The 20,395-nt window shown below is 47.0% G+C and overlaps 1 protein-coding gene across 3 annotated transcripts in view; it reads right to left on the bottom strand.

Annotated features, from left to right (window-relative positions):
* The window catches only part of c3h5orf34 (chromosome 3 C5orf34 homolog), a 44,987-nt gene that overhangs the window by 11,953 nt on the left and 12,639 nt on the right, over positions 1-20,395 (bottom strand). For 2 of the 3 annotated variants that reach the window (XM_078396822.1, XM_078396823.1), the window contains 5 exons: positions 18,862-18,963; positions 12,681-12,801; positions 9,024-9,115; positions 3,013-3,079; positions 1,483-1,671 (listed from right to left, as the gene is read on the bottom strand). In XM_078396822.1, coding sequence (XP_078252948.1) covers positions 1,483-1,671; positions 3,013-3,079; positions 9,024-9,115; positions 12,681-12,801; positions 18,862-18,963 — 571 coding nt within the window. The remainder of the gene's footprint in view (positions 1-1,482; positions 1,672-3,012; positions 3,080-9,023; positions 9,116-12,680; positions 12,802-18,861; positions 18,964-20,395) is intronic. The other variant, XM_078396824.1, reaches the window with a different exon arrangement.

Here is a 20,395-nt window from a genome sequence, read left to right as displayed (position 1 = left end):
GATTCTCCCATTACTGGAACTATCTTTCCCATATCCACTCCATCCTAGTGCTGCCTCCTGCACCCATGCAGAACTCACTGACCTCATCAACTTCACCACTAATTTCCATCCTGCACTCAAATTCACTTGGACCATCTCCGACATCTCCCTACCATTTCTGGGTCTCACCGTCTCCATCACAGGAGACAGACTATTGACCGACATCTACTACAAACCCACTGACTCCAACAGCTATCTGGACTACACTTCTTCCCACCCTGCTTCCTGTAAAGACTTTATCCCCTACTCCCAATTCCTCCGTCTACGCCCAGGATGAGGTTTTCCATACTAGATCACCGGAGATGTCCTCATTCTTTAGAAAACGGGGGTTCCTCCCTTCCATTATAGATGAGGCTCACACTAGGGCCTCCTCGATATCCCGCAGCTCCGGTCATGCTTCCCCCTCCGCCCATTCATAACAAGGATAGAGTCCCTCTTGTCCTCACCTTCCACCCCATCAGCCGTCGCATACAGCTATATAATCCTCCAACGCTTTCGCCACCTCCATCGGGATCCCCCCACCAGCCACATCTTTCCATCTCCACCCATTTCTGCTCACCGCAGAGACCGTTCCCTCCGCAACTCCCTGGTCAACTCGTCCCTTCCCACCCAAACCACCCCTTCCCCAGGTACTTTCCCCTGCAACCACAGGAGATGCAACACCTGCCCCTTTACCTCCCAATCCAAGGACTCCAACAGTCTTTCCAGGTGAGGCAGAGGTTCACCTGCACGTCCTCCAACCTCATCTACTATATCCGCTGTACCAGGTGTCAACTTCTCTACATCGGCGAGACCAAGCGCAGGCTCGGCGATCGTTTCACTGAACACCTCCGCTCAGTCAGCTTTAACCTACCTGATCTCCCCGTGGCTCAGCACTTCAACTCCCCCTCCCATTCCCGCACTGACCTTTCTGTCCTGGGCCTCCTCCACTGTCAGAGTGAGGCCCAGCACAAATTGGAGGAACAGCACCTCATATTTCACTTGGGTAGCTTACACACCAGCGGTTTGAACATTGACTTCTCTAAAATCAAGTTGGCCTTGCTTTCCCTCTCTCTCCATCACCCCCCCTTCCCAGTTCTCCCACCAGTCTTACTGTCTCCGACTACATTCTATCTCTGTCCCGCCCACTCCCGACATCAGTCTGAAGAAGGGTCTCGACCCGAAACGTCACCCACTCTTTCTCCCCAGAGATGCTGCCTGACCCGCTGAGTTACTCCAGCTTTTTGTGTCTACCTTCCACTCTTTCTAGGCCTTTCATTATCCACGTTGGGGAACGTTCCGGAACCTTGTGTATTATTTGTTCCTGAATACAGAGGCCTGAATTTACAGACCAGGTACAAATAGCACTGCACAATGCTGGGTGAACCCAATGCTATGTTCTCTTTCGTGCTGAGAGGCTGTTCTGAGGAATTCTACAACAGCTAACTGCATTGACCAACTGACCTGGGAGATAGTCTTCTGCTCTCTCCTCTGCCGGGCCCCAAAGTCCCAGGTTGTGTTCAGTCTAACGCCGTTGCAGAAGGTGACGTGGACCTGCCCATCGGAAAATGCCAGGAATCTTCCGACGTGACAAATCACTTCCTCGGCGAGAATTGCTGGGAACTGGATGGGAGGTCCTGGCTGCAACTCCTCCTTCAAAAAGAGAAAGGAAATTCACAGAACATAGAACACCTCAGCAGGTCAGGCAGCATCTCTGGAGAAAAGGAATGGGGTAGGAACCCGTCTTCAGATGCGAAACCTCACCTATTCCTTTCCCCCAGAGATGCTGTCTGACCCGCTGAGTTACTCCAGCATTTTGTGTCCATCGTCCTTATACAATAGACAATAGGTGCAGGAGGAGGCCATTCGGCCCTTTGTGCCAGCACCGCCATTCAATGTGATCATGGCTGATCATTCTCAATCAGTACTCCGTTCCTGCCTTCTCCCCATACCCCCTGACTCTGCTATCCTTAAGAGCTCTATCTAGCTCTCTCTTGAATGTATAAACGGATTGCAACGGATCGTTCGATCAGCTGAGAAGGTTGTTGGCTGCAACCTTCCCCCATTGATGAACTGTACACTGCAAGGGCCAGGAAGCGACCCCTCTCACCCTGGCCTCAAACTCTTTGAAGCACTTCCCTCTGGAAGTCGACTCCAGACTGTCAAAGCAGCCACAGCCAGACATAAAAACAGCTTTTTTTCCACGAGTGGTAGTTCTACTCAATAACCAAAGTCTGTAGTCTCTTTTTTGCTCTGGTTTATTTTCACCCACATGTTTAGACCGTAATGTTGTATCCTTATTGTTTTGATGTGGTTATGCTTTATTCTTAATTGTTAACTATATGTTTGTGTTGTCATTTGTGAGCGGAGCACTAAGGCACATTCCTTGTATATGCACATACTTGGCCAATAAACTTATTCATTCATTCATTTATTCATAAACCAGCTTCTGCAGTTCTTTCTTACACGTGGAACACTGCAGCACAGGAACAGACCTGTCAAGCCAAATGTCTGTGCTGAGCATAACGCCTAGTTCGACTAATCTCCTCTGCCTGCACATAGAGTCATAGAGAGTGTCATAGAGTCATGCAGCATGGAAACAGGCCCTTCGGCCCAACTTGCCCACACCGACCAACATGTCCCACCTGCATTAGTACCAGCTGCCAGCGTTCGGCCCATATCCTTCCAAATCTGTCCTATCCATGTACCTGTCCAATTGTTGCGATTGTCCCCGCCTCAACTACCTCCTCCAGCAGCTCGTTCCTTACACCCATCACAAGATCTACATCCCTCCATTTCCAGCCCATCCATGCTCTTCTCGTCTTCTCCTTCTCCTGAAGGAATACAAGAAACCACGAGGGTGATCACTCGTAGTTGCGCTCCAAGCCTGCGTGGTCGTCATTTGTTCACGGCTCAGTCCCTCTGGTGATGGAGGAAGCTCTGTCACAACTCAAGGCTACCACTGACACCTGCTTTGCGTACAAGGGAACTCACCGTGATCCAGCAACGCACACTGGGCGGTTTTAGGGACAGCTTCAACTGGTTCCAGCACTGCAGGATCCTGAAAAACATTAACTCAAAACGTTAGACACAGCCGAGAAACCAGAGAGAGGCAATCCGTCCCCTTCCACCTGTGACCATTAGACATAGGAGCAGAATTAAGCCATTCAGCCCATTTGATCATGGCTGATCTATTTTTCCTTCTCAACCCCACTCTCCTGCCTTCACCCCGTGACCTCTGACATCCTAATCAAGAATCTGTCAAACTCCACTTTAAAAGTACCCAATGACATGGCCTCCACAGCTGAATGTGGCAATGAATTCCACAGATTCACCACCCTCTGGTTAAAGAGATTATTCCTCATCTCTATTCTGAAGGTACGTCCTTTTATTCTGAGGCTGTGCCCTCTGGTCCGAGAGTCTCATGTTCTCAACATCCTTCCTCAGAATTTACAATTCGTGTCCCTTCTGTCCTTTTCTCACTCGTCTTGACTTTTCATCTCTGGCCTTTATCCAACCATCCGCCCATCAAAACAAATCCCTCTACCTGGTATACATGTTACTGCCAGTGCAATCATTTCAGGGCGAACCTGGACACATCACCATGGAAACGTAAGCATAATATTATTGTAAAGTCACCAAAGCGACAGGAAGGAACAGATATGAGAAGAGAGCAATGGTGAGTTATCCAGTCCCGGAATGGCGGGACTGTCATATGTTGAAAGACTGGAGCGACTAGGCTTGTATACACTGGAATTTAGAAGGATGAGAGGAGATCTTATCGAAACATATAAGATTATTAAGGGGTTGGACACGTTAGAGGCAGGAAACATGTTCCCAATGTTGGGGGAGTCCAGAACAAGGGGCCACAGTTTAAGAATAAGGGGTAGGCCATTTAGAATTGAGATGAGGAAAAAAATTTTCAGTCAGAGAGTTGTGAATCTGTGGAATTCTCTGCCTCAGAAGGCAGTGGAGGCCAATTCTCTGAATGCATTCAAGAGAGAGCTAGATAGAGCTCTTAAGGATAGCGGAGTCAGGGGGTATGGGGAGAAGGCAGGAACGGGGTACTGATTGAGAATGATCAGCCATGATCACATTGAATGGCGGTGCTGGCTCGAAGGGCCGAATGGCCTCCTCCTGTACCTATTGTCTATTGTCATCCACAAATGCATTCAAGATTAATGAAAATCAACGAGTTATGCAAGGGTATGGAAATGATTATATATAACAACATATAACATATAACTACAGCATGGAAACAGGCCTGTCCGGCCCTACCAGTCCACGCCGACCATTCTCCCTGACCTAGTCTCATCTACCTGCACTCAGACCATAACCCTCCAATCCCCTCCTATCCATATACCTATCCAATTTACTCTTAAATAATAAAATCGAGCCAGCCTCCACCACTTCCACCGGAAGCCCATTCCATACAGCCACAACCCTCTGAGTAAAGAAGTTCCCCCTCATGTTACCCCTAAACCTTTGTCCCTCAATTCTGAAGCTATGTCCCCTTGTTGGAATCTTCCCCACTCTCAAAGGGAAAAGCCTACCCACGTCAACTCTGTCCGTCCCTCTCAAAATTTTAAAAACCTCTATCAAGTCCCCCCTCAACCTTCTACGCTCCAAAGAATAAAGACCCAACCTGTTCAACCTCTCTCTGTAGCCTAAGTGCTGAAACCCAGGCAACATTCTAGTAAATCTCCTCTGTACCCTCTCCATTTTGTCGACATCCTTCCTATAATTTGGCGACCAGAACTGCACACCATACTCCAGATTTGGCCTCACCAATGCCCTGTACAATTTCAACATTACATCCCAACTTCTATACTCGATGCTCTGATTTATAAAGGCAAGCATACCAAACGCCTTCTTCACCACCCTATCCACATGAGATTCCACCTTCAGGGAACAATGCACAGTTATTCCCAGATCCCTCTGATCCACTGCATTCCTCAATTCCCTACCATTTACCCTGTACGTCCTATTTTGATTTGTCCTACCAAAATGCAGCACCTCACACTTATCAGCATTAAACTCCATCTGCCATCTTTCAGCCCACCTTCCAAAAGGCCCAAGTCTCTCTGTAGACTTTGAAAATCTACCTCACTATCAACTACTCCACCTATCTTAGTATCATCTGCATATTTACTAATCCAATTTGCCACACCATCATCCAGATCATTAATGTAAATGACAAACAACAGTGGACCCAACACAGATCCTTGGGGCACTCCACTAGACACTGGCCTCCAACCTGACATACAATTGTCAACCGTTACCCTCTGGTATCTCCCATTCAGCCATTGTTGAATCCATCTTGCAACCTCACTATTAATACCCAACGATTTAACCTTCTTAATCAACCTTCCATGTGGAACCTTGTCAAATGCCTTACTGAAGTCCATATAGACAACATCCACAGCCTTGCCCTTATCAATTTCCCTGGTAACCTCTTCAAAAAATTCAAGAAGATTAGTCAAACATGACCTTCCAGGCACAAATCCATGTTGACTGTTTCTAATCAGGCCTTGATTATCCAAATAATTATATATATTGTCCCTAAGTATCTTTTCCATTAATTTTCCCACCACAGACGTCAAACTAATAGGTCTATAATTGCTAGGTTTACTTTTAGAACCTTTTTTAAATAAAGGCACAACATGCGCAATGCGCCAATCTTCCGGCACCATCCCTGTTTCTAATGACGTTTGAAATATTTCCGTCATAGCCCCTGCTATTTCTGCACTAACTTCCCTCAATGTCCTAGGGAATATCCTATCAGGACCTGGAGACTTATCCACTTTTATATTCGTCAAAAGTGTCCGTACCTCCTCTTCTTTAATCCTCCTAATTTCCATCACTACTCTACTTGTTTCGCTTACCTCACATAATTCAATATCCTTCTCCTCGGTAAATACCGAAGAAAATAAATTGTTTAATATCTCCCCCATTTCTTCCGGCTCAGCACATAGCTGTCCACTCTGACTCTCTAATGGACCAATTTTATCCCTCACTATCCTTTTGCTATTGACATATCTGTAGAACCCCTTGGGGTTTACTTTTACATTACTTGCCAAAGCAGCCTCATATCTTTATTTCGCTTTTCTAATTTCCTTTTTAAGATTCCTTTTACATTCTTTATATTCCTCAAGAACCTCATTTACTCCCTGCCGCTTATATTTATTGTATATCTCCCTCTTTTTCCGAACCAAGTGTCCAATTTCCCTGGAAAACCATGGCTCTTTCAAATTATTATTCTTTCCTTTCCACCGAACAGGGACATAAAGACTCTGTACTCTCAAAATTTCACCTTTAAATATCCTCCATTTCTCTATTATATCCTTTTCATAAAACAACAATTTCCATTTCACTCCTTTTAAATCCTTTCTCATCTCCTCAAAATTAGCCTTTCTCCAATCCAAAATCTCAACCCTTGGTCCAGATTTGACCTTCTCCATAATGATATTGAAACTAATGGCATTATGATCACTAGACCCAAAGTGCTCCTCAACACATAGCTCCGTCACCTGACCCATCTCATTTCCTAACAGGAGGTCCAACACTGCCCCTTCTCTGGTAGGCACCTCTACGTATTGCTGCAAAAACTATCCTGCACACATTTTACAAACTCCAAACCATCCAGCCCTTTAACAGAATGTGATTCCCAGTCTATATACGGAAAATTGAAATCACCCACAATCACCACTCTGTGCTTACTACTAATATCTGCTATCTCCTTACATATTTGCTCTTCCAATTCTCGTTCCCTATTTGGCGGTCTATAATACACCCCTATAAGTGTTGCTAAACCTTTCTCATTTCTGAGTTCCACCCAAACAGCCTCCTTAATCGAGCCTTCTAGTCTGTCCTGCCAAAGCACTGCTGTGATATCCTCCCTGACAAGCAATGCAACACCCCCACCTCTTGCCCCTCCGATTCTATCACATCTGAAACAATGAAATCCTGGAATATTTAATTGCCAATCGCAACCCTCCTGCAACCATGTTTCACTGATCGCCACAACATCATACTTCCAGATGTCAATCCAGGCTCTAAGCTCATCCACCTTTCTTACAATGCTCCTAGCATTAAAATATACACATTTAAGGGACCCATCATTTCTTATTCTCAGTTTATTTCTTTTCATTAATTACTAAATTGGTATCTGAAAATTCAGAATAGAGGAATTTTGGGGGTGGCACAGTGGTAGATTTACTGCCTAACAGCGCCAGAGAACTGGGGTTTGATCCTGACTATGGGTGCTGCCTGTGCGGAGTTTGTAAGTTCTCCATGTGACCGTGTGGGGTTTCTCCGGGTTCCTCCCAGACTCCAAGAAACGTACAGGTTAATTGGCTTCAGTAAAAAATTGTAAATTGTTCCCAGTGTGTAGGATAGTGTTAGTGTACAGGGTGATCGCTGGTCGGCGTGGACTTGTTGGGCTGAAGGGCCTATTTCCACGCCATACCTCTGAAGGTACCACCTGGAGTACTGTGTGCAGTTTTGGTCTCCAAATTTGAGGAAGGATATTCTTGCTATTGAGGGCGTGCAGCGTAGGTTTACTAGGTTAATTCCCGGAATGGCGGGACTTTATGTTGAAAGACTGGAGCGACTAGGCTTGTACACACTGGAATTTAGAAGGATGAGAGGGGATCTTATCGAAACGTATAAGATTATTAAGGGGTTGGACACGTTAGAGGCAGGAAACATGTTCCCAATTTTGGGGGAGTCCAGAACCAGGGGCCACAGTTTAAGAATAAGGGGTAGGCCATTTAGAACGGAGATGAGGAAAAACTTTTTCAGTCAGAGAGTTGTGAATCTGTGGAATTCTCTGCCTCAGAAGGCAGTGGAGGCCAATTCTCTGAATGCATTCAAGAGAGAGCTAGATAGAGCTCTTAAGGATAGCGGAGTCAGGGGGTATGGGGAGAAGGCAGGAACGGGATACTGATTGAGAATGATCAGTCATGATCACATTGAATGGCGGTACTGGCTCGAAGGGCCGAATGGCCTACTCCTGCACCTATTGTCTATTGTCTAAGTCTAAAGGAGCAAAGAACGAAGGGCAGGACAATGAATAAACTTTAAATTGTTTAGTTTATTATTGTTGCGAGTGCCGGGATATATTAAAAGCTTTATTGTTGGGTGATATCCTGTCAGGGGAAAGACTATACATGATTACAATCAAGCCATCCACAGTGTAAAAGGACTGAACAAGCTAGATGCAGGAAAAATGTTCTTAATGTTGGGCGAGTCCAGAACCAGGGGCCACAGTCTAAGAATAAAGGGGCCATTTAAAACTGAGGTGAAAAAAAACGTTTTCGCCCAGAGTTGTGAATTTGTGGAATTCTCTGCCACAGAAGGCAGTGGATGCCAATTCACTGGATGAATTTAAAAGAGAGTTAGATAGAGCTCTAGGGGCTAGCGGAATCAAGGGATATGGGGAGAAGGCAGGCACAGGTTACTGATCGTGGACGATCAGCCATGATCACAATGAATGGCCAAATGGCCTCTTCCTGCACCTATTTTCTATGTTTTCATGTTGCTAATGTGTACAGGTAAAGGATAAAGGGAATAACGTTTAGTGCAAGACAAAATCCAATCCAGTAAAGTCCGATTAAAGATAGATTGAGGGTCTCCAATGAGGTAGATGGGAGGTCAGGACCACTCTCTAGTTGGTGATAGGATGGTTCAGTTGCCTGATAACAGCTGGGAAGAAACTGTCCCTGAATCTGGAGGTGTGCGTTTTCACACTTCTGCACCTCTTGCCTGATGGGAGAGGGGAGAAGAGGGAGTGACCGGGTTGAGATTGGTCCTTGATTATGCTGCTGGCCTTGGTGATGCAGCTTGAAGCTGATATCAGGCAACTGAACCATCCTGTCACCAATCGGAGTGCGGTTCTCACCTGCCATCTATCCCATTGGAGTCCCTTGGACTGTCACTTTAAGTCACTTTTAAAATCTTTTAAATACAAAAACAAAAGGAATGAAAGCTTCTGGAGCAGATACCTGAGTGCACGTGTGACCATGGAACAGATGGAGTATGTGGAGCCAGGCGTGTCGGGGGGAAGGCTGCTCACTCTGTACATTCTCTCCTCTCCCTGAAGCAAAAACAAAAGCACGTGCACTGAAAGCACAAGAAACTGCAGATGCTGCAATCCTGAGCAGAAAAAAAAGGCCGGAGGAACTCAACGGTTCAAGCAGCATCTGTGGAGAGGATGGACAAGCGACACATAACCCCCATAGAAACATAGAAGATAGGTAGGCCATTCGGCCCTTGGAGCCATCATAGCCATTCAATATGGTCATGGCTGATCATCCACAATCAGTACCCCGTTCCTGCTTTCTCCCCATATCCCTTGATTCTGTTAGCCCTAAGAGCTCAATCTATCTCTTGAAAACATCCAGCGAATTGGCCTCCACTGCCTTCTGTGGCAGACAATAGACAATAGGTGCAGGAGGAGGCCATTCGAGCCAGCACTGCCATTCAATGTGATCATGGCTGATCATTCCCAATCAGTACCCCGTTCCTGCCTTCTCCCCATACCCCCTGACTCCGCTATCCTTAAGAGCTCTATCTAGCTCTCTCTTGAATGCCTTCAGCGAATTGGCCTCCACTGCCTTCTGTGGCAGAGAATTCCAAAGATTCACAACTCTCTGGGTGACAAAGCTTTTCCTCATCTCAGTCCTAAATGGCCTACCCCTTATTCCAGTCTACCCATACCCCTTAATCTGGTCTGATAAAGTGTCTCAAAACGTCACCTATCCATGTTCTCCCGACATCCTGCCTGACCCGCTGAGTTACCCCAGCGCTCTGCGAAATGTTACCTATCCATGCTCTCCCGACATGCTGCCTGACCCGCTGAGTTATTCTAGCACTTTGTGTCGTTTTTCACATTGAAGCTGCGACTTGCCATGGAGCTTGTAATCAGTTGTAGCACTCAACCACTGGTGTTAGGGAACCACGCAGTTCATGTCCAGCTGATGCTGATCTTTAAATAGACTGCCCTTTCCTTTTATCAATTCTTTTAGACGCTTGACCTTCCCAACTATCGAAGGGATCCATTAGAGGCGCTGCCTCAAAAAGATGGCCAATGTCAAAGACAAACACCACCTTGGCCACTCCCTCATCTCACCCCTGCAGCCGTCTGAAAAACCATGACATCTAGGCTCAAGAACAGCTTCTTCCCAACCATCAGCCTTTCGAACATCGCACAACACTAACCGTGGCAACTATCAGCATCTCCGATGTGTCATAGAGCAATGCAGCTCAGAAACAGGCCCTTCGGCCCAACTTGCCTCCGCCGACTAACATGCCCCATCTATACTAGTCCCACCTGCCTGCGTTTGGCCCATATCCCTCTAAAACCTATCCCATCCATGTAACTGTCTAAAGGTTTCTTATATCTTGTGATATGTGTGTGTTTTTTGCTTGAACTATGAACTTGGGTTGAGGAACTATTATGGTCACCCCATAATATTAATTTATTGTATTTTGATTATGATATATTTACTTGGTGTTATTAGATTTACTGGCTGGTGAAGCAGCAGCAATTAAGAATGTTATTGGCCTATTGTCAGTAAATACGCCAATTAAATGCTCCTGACTTGTCTCCTGAGAACTCCCCTGTACTGATGCTGGGCACACTGAAATCGTCATCCACCTTTCTTCGGTGCCCCCTGCTATCAATCATAACAATTGCTCCACTCTTTCAAACTTTTATCTGTACACTGTGGACGGCTTGATTGTAATCGCATGTAGTCTTTCCGCTGACTGGATAGCACGCGACAAAAAAAAAGATCTTTTCCTGTACCTCAGTACACGTGACAATAAACTAAACTAAACTTTACACATGCAATGAAGAGGGTGGCACGGTGGCGCAGCGGTAGAGTTGCTGTGTTACAGCACAAAATACCCAGGTTCAATCCTGACTAAGGGTGATGTCTGATCTGATAAGGGGACTCAAGGTAAAAGAGCCATTAGGATGCAGTGATTAATTTTTTTTAAAGCATTCAAGAGAGAACTAGATAGAGGTCTTAAGGATAGCGGAGTCAGGGGGTATGGGGAGAAGGCAGGAACAGGGTACTGATTGAGAATGATCAGCCATGATCATATTGAATGGCGGTGCTGGCTCGAAGGGCCGAATGGCCTACTCCTGCACCTATTGTCTATTGTCTGTATGAAGGTTGTATGTTCTCCCCGTGACGACGTGGGTTTTCCCCGGGTGCTCCGGTTTCCTCCCACGCTCCAAAGATGCACAGGTTTGTGGGTTAATTTGGCTTTGGTTGAAAGAAAATTGTAAATTGTCCCGAGTCTGTGGGATAGTGCTGATGTGCGGGGATATCTGGTCAACGTGGACTTGGTGGGACGAAGAGCCTGCTTCCGCGCTGTATCTCTAAACTAAATTAAACTAAGACAGTTGCCTTGTGTCTAAGCACAGAGCTGCCTTGCCTGATGGGTCACACAGGCAGACTTTCCACCAGGAGGCGATAGTGAGCCAGGGTTGGAACTCGTCGGTCCGTCTTCGACTGTGCCCAGCCTGGGACTCCCTGCACAGAGAATCAACCCTGGAGGGATTGGTGATCTTAGTAGGTTATACCATTAACGCTCAGAACTGCCTGACAACCAAGCTCACAGCACAAAAAAAGACACAGTGGGCATAGTGGTAGAGCTACTGCCTTACAGCGCCAGAGACCCGAGTTCGATCCTGATTACGGGTGCTTGTCGGTACGGAATGTGTACGTTCTCCCCGTTACCTGCGTGGGTTTTCTCCGGAATCTTCAGTTTCTTCCCACACTCCAAAGACGTACAGGTTTGTAGGAGAATTGGTATAAATGTAAATTGTCCCCAGTGTGTGTAAGATAGTGTTAGCGTGCGGGGAACGCAGGTCGGTGCGGACCCGGTGGGCCAAAGGGCCTGTTTCCGTGCTGTATCTCTAAACCAAACTAAACACAAAGTGCTGTAGTAACCCTGCGGGTCAGGCAGCATTTCTGGAGATCCGTGTAGTATCCCTGTAATACCCAAGAACAAAGGAGATGACATAAAAAGAGGTGGACATTATCTGGTCCATTACAGGTTCTGACCTCCCCACCAACTGAGTGATCTACTGTACGCGCTGCCTCAAAAAGGCAGCCAGCATCATCATGGACCAACACCAACCGTGGCCACACACTATTTTTACTCCTGCCATCGGGAAGAAGGTACAGGAGTCCGAAAACTGGGACTTTCAAATTCAAGATTCAGCTTCTTCCCAACAACCTCAGGCTCTTGAAGATTACAATATATCTATGTTGCCCACAGGTGCTTCCTGACCCGCTGAGATACTCCAGCACTCTGTGAAACGTCACCTATCCATATTCTCCAGAGATGCTGCCTGACCCGCTGAGTTACTCCAGCACTCTGTGAAACGTCACCTATCCGTGTTCTCCAGAGATGCTGCCTGACCCGCTGAGTTACTCCAGCACTCTGTGAAACGTCACCTATCCGTGTTCTCCAGAGATGCTGCCTGACCCGCTGAGTTACTCCAGCACTCTGTGAAACGTCACCTATCCGTGTTCTCCAGGGATGCTGCCTGACCCGCTGAGTTACTCCAGCACTTGGCACCTGCAGTTTATTGTGTAAGCATGAAGCACAGCTTTGTTGGTGGAGGCTTGTAACTCCGTTACCTGCACATCAGCATGTCCCACCCGATAATGAATGAAGTAGTTGCTCATGGCATCGTGGGCTTTGAGAACAGAACCATCTCCTGGGTAAATTTCCACAGACGTCACTGTCCCGGCAATTACCCTGAAGCAACGAGACAATAAACACAAAGTCACAAATGTCACTGGCAGGTGAAGTATTCCATTAGTGAAGTGACTGATCAATGCACCACTCACCCACAGATACGAGTCCAAATCCCACCTTGGCTGTTGAGGAATTGAAATTCAAAAGTGGTGGCAGAGTGGCCACAGCTGGTAGAGCCGCTGCCTCACAGCGCCAGGGACCCGGGTTCGATCCTGACCACAGGTGCTTTGTGTGTGGAGTTTGCACGTTCTCCCTGTGACCATGTGGACGGACCTGGTCCTGGCCTGTGCTTATTTCCCACCTTGTGACTGCATTAAAGCTGCAGTGATGGACAACGGCAGGCAGCGGTGCATCCTGTCTTGGTTATTACTCATTCATGGACATGCCTCATGAAGAAGGGTCCCGACCCGAAACGTTACCTATCCATGTTCTCCAGAGGTGCTGCCTGACCCGCTGAGTTACTCCAGCATTCTGTGAAACGTCACCTATCCATGTTCTCCAGAGGTGCTGCCTGAGCCGCTGAGTTACTCCAGCACTCCGTGAAATGTCACCTGTCCATGTTCTCCAGAGATGCTGCCTGACCCGCTGAGTTACTCCAGCACTCTGTGAAACGTCACCTGTCCATGTTCTCCAGAGATGCTGCCTGACCCGCTGAGTTACTCCAGCACTCTGTGTCCTTTCTTGCCACTATCCTACAACGACAGACCTGGAGTAGCTGGGAGAAGGCCACTTTCTAAATGCAGTCCAGCAAGTGGAAAGCCAACATTGCAATGGTATGAAGTTTGAGAGTCAGTCACACAGCATGGAAATAGGTCCTCCAGCCCAACTTTCCCATGCCAACCACATACCCCATGTACACTAGTCCCACCTTCCCAACGCTTGGCCCATATCTTTCTAAACCTATTCTAACCATGTACCTGTCCAAGTGCCTCTTAAACGTTATATTAGTACCAGCCTCAACTACCTCCTCGAGGAGCATATCCCATACAGCCACCACCCCATGTGTAAAACGTTACCCTTCAGGTTCCCATTAAATCAGAGCTGTTGGATTGGTATTCATCCCTGAAAATAAGTAGTCCATTACACCCCTGGCTGGAGCATTATCGATAATACTCAGTCTCTGAACTAAATTACAAGCCGTTGTTTTTCGGCATTCGAAAATAAAACAGGAAACACTGGTAACATTCAGCTGATCAAGCACATCTGTGGGGTGCTGGAAGCAGAGAAAACGCTCTAGGTCTCACATTTATCTCAATGTAGGACAAAGGAACAAATCAAACATGCTTTAAGTTCCACAGTAGGGTGTGGAGGAAACAAAGATAAGATTTGTAACATGTAGAAACAAATAACTGCAGATGCTGGTTTATACCAAAGATAGAGTAAAGTGCTGGAGTAACTCAGCGGGTCAGGCAGCATCTCTGGAGAACATGGATAGGTAACATTTCGAGCGGGACCCTTCTTCACAAGGGTCACGACCTGAAACGTCACCTTAGTTTGGTTTAGTTTAGAGATACAGTGTGGAAACGGGCCCTTTGGCCCACCGAGTCAGCACCTGACCGCTGATCAGCACCGGCACTCTGTGAAACGTCACCTATCCATGTTCTCCAGAGATGCTGCCCGACTTGCTGAGTTACTCCAGCACTCTGTGTCTATCTAAGATTTGTAACAGAGTGGCTTTCTGATGTACCACGTGACTACTCCTAGAGAAAGCCAATGAGCTGCAATTGTATATCTCTCTGCACTATAAACTACATTGTACACTCTGGTATTTCTCTCTTTGCACTACCTGTTGTACTTGCGAGTGGCTTGATTGTACCCGTGTATAGTATGATTTGACAGGATTGCAAGCAAGCTAAGCTTTTCACTCTATCTAGGTACATGCGACAATAATAAACCAAAACCAATTGAGAGGAAGGGTCCCGACCCAAATCGACACCTACCCATGTTTTCCTGGAATGCTGCCTGACCTGCTGAGTTACTCCAATACTTGGTGTCCATTTGTGAATCATAATAACACGCTTTGGCTGAGCGACAGTGGGATTCCCATTAGCTTTACCATTTGTTTTACTCCACAAAACCAGACAAAGTATTTTTTTCTAAACACTTAAATTAGCTGCAGTGCGTGTGTGCAAGATACATCTTCTGGATGCACTGGGACGCATCCTCAGTGATGTGACCTGGGGTCATCGGGTGTTTCGGGTCTCACAACATCAGACACCCTCGCACAGGCGACCCAGCCGGGGTTGATCAGGCCCCGACTTGCGTCCCAGCAGCAACTGCCCACGGATCAGCCCTCTTAATCCAAAGCTACCTAGTGGCTTTATCTGCGGCTTCGCTTGCGGATTGAATGGCCCTCTTCTTTGCCAGCCCCGTAATGCCCAATTGGTTGAGGACTTTGCAGAGTGAGTATCCTGCAAAGCCTCTACAGCCCACCTCTATGGGTTCATAGCGTGTCTTCCAGCCTCTGTGCCGGCACATCTCCACCAGCTCCTGGTACTTTGCGCGTTTCCTTTCATTTGCTTCTTCCATACGCTCTTTCCAGGGCACTGTCAGCTCCAGAATGATCAGCTGTTTTGCGAATATATTAAAGAAAAAGACTTGCAGTTCTATGTCACATTTTCCATGGCCACAGGATATCCCAGAGCTATTCCCAGTGATTCAAAAATGTTTTGAATGTAATAGTGACGTTGATTAGCGGGGGATAAATATTGTCTGGCACTCTGGTTAAATTGTCTACGACTCCCCTGGATTAGTAACAGCCCATGAGATTTATTTCCATGAAAGGGCAAGAGTAGACATACGTGACATCTCAACCTTTGAGAAAAGGCATCTTCATAATGCAGAGCCTCCTCACGACTTTTCACCTCTTATCCGGCATTCACCTAACACAAAATGTCAAGGTTTACTAAGACAGGTTTAAGTTTATTATTGTCACGTGTACCGAGGTACAGTGAAAAGCTTTGCTTTGCATGCTATCCAAACAGATCAAAATGATTGAACTGATTGTATCCACACCTTTAATCAGTTCAAACTCGAGTACAAGAGATAAAGCAAAGGGGAAGATACAGAGTGCAGAATATAGTTCTCAGCGTTGTAGTGCATCAGTTTCAGAGACAAAGTCCATTGTCCGCAATGGGGTAGAGGTGAATCGGACACCCCCCCTAGCTTATGGAAGGATCGTTCAGAAGACTGATAACAGAGGGGAAGAAGCTGTTCCTGAGTCTGGTGGTGCGCGCTTTCAAGCTTCTGTACCTTCTGCAGGACGGGAGCAGGGAGGGGGAGGAATAACCAGGGTGGGGCAAGTCTTTGATAATGTTGGCTGCTTGAAGTGTAGGCAGAGTGAAGTGTAGATGGAGTCAATGGTGGGGAGTCTGGTCTCATAAGTTCATAAATTGTGGGAGCAGAATTAGGCCATTCGGCCCATCACGTCTACTCTGCCATTCAATAATGGCTGATTAACTTTCCCTCTCAACCCCATTCTCCTGCCTTCTCCCCATAACCCCTGACGCCCGTACTAATCAAGAATTTATCAATCTCTGTCTTAAAAATATCCATCGACGGCACGGTGGCGCAGTGGTAGAGTTGCTGCCTTACAGCGAATGCAGTGCCGGAGACTCAGGTTCGATCCTGACTACGGGCGCCGTCTGTACGTTCTCCCCGTGACCTGCGTGGGTTTTCTCCGAGATCTTCGGTTTCCTCCCACACTCCAAAGACGTACAGGTATGTAGGTTAATTGACTGGGTAAATGTAAAAATTGTCCCTAGTGGGTGTAGGATAGTGTTAATGTGCGGGGATCGCTGGGCGGCGCGGACTCGGTGGGCCGAAGGGCCTGTTTCCGCGCTATATCTCTAAATCTAAAAAAAATCTAAAAAATCTCCACAGTCTTCTGTGGCAATGAATTCCATTGATTCACCACCCTCTGACTAAAGAAATTCCTCCTCATCTCCTTTCTAAAGGTATGTCCTTTCATTCTGAGACTATTGCCTCTGGCCCAAGACTCTCCCACTAGTGGAAACATCCTCTCCACAACCACTCTATCCAGGCCTTTCACTATTCAGTAAGTTTCAGCGAGGTCCACCCTCATCCTTCTCAGCTCCAGGAACTGTGCCTTCAAACTCTCATCATACGTCAATCCAATAATTCCTGGGATCATTCTCGTAAACTGGGCGCTCTCCAGAGCCAGCACACCCTTCCGCAGATACGGACGAGGCCCAAAACTGGCTCAAAAAATACTCCAAAGGCAGTCTGTGCAGTGCCTTAATGGTTTGTGTGATGGTCCGGGCTACATCCACAATTGTCTGAAGTTTCTTGCAGACTTGGGCAAAGCTGTTCCCAAATCAAGCTGTGATGCAACCCAACAGTATGCTTTTGATGGTGCATCTGTCTGGCTGTATGAAGCCATACACGAGTAGATGGAGTACATACCGATCAGCCAGAACATTATGACCACCTGCCTAATATGCTGTTGGTCCTCCGTGTGCCGCCAAAACAGCGCCGACCCGCCGAGGCATGGACTCTACAAGACCCCTGAAGGTGTCCTGTGGTATCAGGCACCGAAACATTAGCAGCGGATCCTTCAAGTCCTGTTAGTTGCGAGGTGGAGCCGCCGTGGATCGGACTTGTTGATCCAGCACATCCCACAGATGCCCAATCGGATTGAGATCTGGAGAATTTGGAGGCCAGGGCAACACCGTGAACACTTCATCATGTTCCTCAAACCATTCCCGAGCCATGTGTGCAGTGTGGCAGGGCGAATTATCCTGCTGAAAGAGGCCACTGCCATCAGGGAATACCATTGCCATGAAGGGGTGTACCTGGTGTGCAACGATGTTTAGGTAGGTGACACGTGTCAAATTGATGTCCGCATGAATGGCCGGACCCAGGGTTTCCCAGCAGAACATTGCCCAGAGCATCACACTCCCTCCACCGACTTGTCGTCTTCCCACAGTCGGTTCGGACCAGATGGGATAGCCTTCGTTGCCCTCGCGAATCGATGAGCCTTGGGCGCCCAACGCCCTGTCGCCGGTTTGTGATTTGTCCCTCCTCTGACCACTGTCGGTAGGTACTCACCACTGCTGACCGGGAGCACCCCACAAGCATTGCCGTTTCAGAGATGCTCTGACCCAGTCGTCTGGCCATAACAATTTGGCTCTTGTCAATGTCGCTCAGGTCTTTGCTCCTGCCCTTTTCTCCTGCATCCAACACATCAACTTCAAGAACTGACTGTTCACTTGCTGCCTAATATATCCCACCCCTTGACAGGTCCCATTGTAACAAGATAATCAATGTTTTCACTTCACCTGTCAGTGGTCATAATGTTTTGGCTGATCAGTGTACATCTGTGCATATGTCTTTTAAATGTTGTTATTGTATCTGCCTCGACTATTTCCTCGGGCAGTTTGTACAACATACCCACCACTCTCTGAGTGAAAAAGTTGCCCCTCAGGGTCCTATTAAATATTGCCCCTCTCACCCTCAAATTGTCCTCTTGTTCTTGATTCCCCTTCTCTGGGAGAAAGACTGTGCATTCACCCCTTAGCCTCCTGCACTCCAAGAAAAGAAGTCCTAGACTCTCGCTGTAGCTCAGGACCTTGAGTCCGAACATCCTCGCAAATCTATTCCGCAGGATGACCTAAAACTAAACACAATACTCCAATGAGTGCAACATATAAGCAGCTTGACAGCATCCAGATGAAAGCAGCTGGGCTTGTCTGAGCACTTAAACATCATCTCCACCATGGCTAGACACAAAATGCTAGAGTAACTCAGCAGGTCTGGTTGCATCTCTGGAGAAAAAGGAATAGGTGACGTTGTGAATCAGAACCCTTCTTCAGAAAAGGGTCAGATGAAGAGTTCTGGCCCGAAACATCACCTATTCTTTTTTCTCCAGAGATGCAGCCTGACCTGCTGAGTTACTCCAGCATTTCATGTCTATCTTTGGTATAAACCAGTATCTGCAGTTCCTTCTTACACATCTCCACCACTGTGCTCAACATACCCAAATGAAGTTGAAACACCCCAGTTAATGTAGGATTATTTAAGTTCCCGAACCATTCTTACCTGTACACAACACCTTGGCACCAAACCACTTTCACTGGCTCTGAATACAGACAGGTCTCCAAGTCTGCCTTTCCCTGACTCAACACATTTCTGTATCGCCATCTAGGTGTAGAAACAGCAATTGTTACTGGTATATTCCTTATGTTTGCCACAGTCAGATATGCAAGCAAAAAGAATCTCAAGTTAGTGAACCGCATTAATACATTTGGAGCATTATGACATTAACCATGTTGATAAATACCGTAATAGTCATACAAGGAATGTTCTACATGATTAATGTTTTTCTCTCCTTTACCATTAATTGTGGTCTGGCAGCATACCACAAGTTCAGGAACAGGTTCTTCCCATCAGGCTATTGAACCACACTGCACAATCCAATCTCAGCAATCATCTACTACTGGCTTTGTATTAGATTGCACTGTGTACTTCAGTTTGCACAGTGGCTGATCTATCTTTCCCTCTCAACCCCATTCTCCATCTTCTCCCCATAACCTTTGACGCCCTTACTAATCACATATGTTCTAGGAGCAGAATAAGGCCACTCGGCCAATCAATTCTGCTCCGCCATTCAATCATGGCTGAACTATCTCTCCCTCTCAACCCCATTCTCCTGCCTTCTCCCCATAACCCCCGACACCCATACTAATCAAGAACCGGTCAATCTCCGCTTTAAAAATACCCAATGACTTGGCCCCCACAGTCCATGCCAATGAAATTCCACAGATTCACCATCCTCTGGCTAAAGAAATTCCTCCATTTCCATTCCAAAGGTTCTTACTTTTATTCTGAGGTTGTGCCTTCTGGCCCCAGACTCTCCCACTAGTGGAAACATCGTCTCCACATCCACTCTATCCAGTCCTTTCACTATTCAGTATTTTCAATCAGATCCTCCTTATCCTTCTAAACTCCAGTAAGTACAGGTCCAGAGCCTTCAAATGCTCCTCATATGTTAACCCAATCATCCCCAGGATTACTCTTGTAAACCTCCTCTGGATCCTCGCCAACATTAGCATATCCTTCCTCGGGCACGAGGAATTGCAGAAGCTGGGCTTTTGTGCAAACCACAGAGTGCTGGAGTAACTCAGCGGGTCAGGCAGCATCTCTGGAGAACATGGATAGGTGACGTTTCACAGAGTGCTGGAGTAACTCAGCGGGTCAGGCAGCATCTCTGGAGAACATGGATAGGTGACGTTTCACAGAGTGCTGGAGTAACTCAGCGGGTCAGGCAGCATCTCTGGAGAACATGGATAGGTGACGTTTCACAGAGTGCTGGAGTAACTCAGCGGGTCAGGCAGCATCTCAGGAGAACACGGATAGGTGACGTTTCGGATCAGGATCGGCCCCATAGCAGAAGCATCCACGTCGCAGGGCTGGAAACTGGACATGTCCTGACCTAGTTCTGCTACCACCATCATCTATTGTACAAGTGGTGGCTCCCACTGATTGTCGCCAGAAGCTTGCGCCCTTTTCAGGACGGACGATGACAGTGATGTAACATTTGAAACATGGATGATGGACACGAACGGAGAAGAAG

The sequence above is a fragment of the Rhinoraja longicauda genome, chromosome 3 (genome assembly GCF_053455715.1).
Source record: "Rhinoraja longicauda isolate Sanriku21f chromosome 3, sRhiLon1.1, whole genome shotgun sequence".
Lineage (NCBI taxonomy): Eukaryota > Metazoa > Chordata > Chondrichthyes > Rajiformes > Arhynchobatidae > Rhinoraja > Rhinoraja longicauda.
This window is presented reverse-complemented; position numbering and strand designations above follow the sequence as displayed.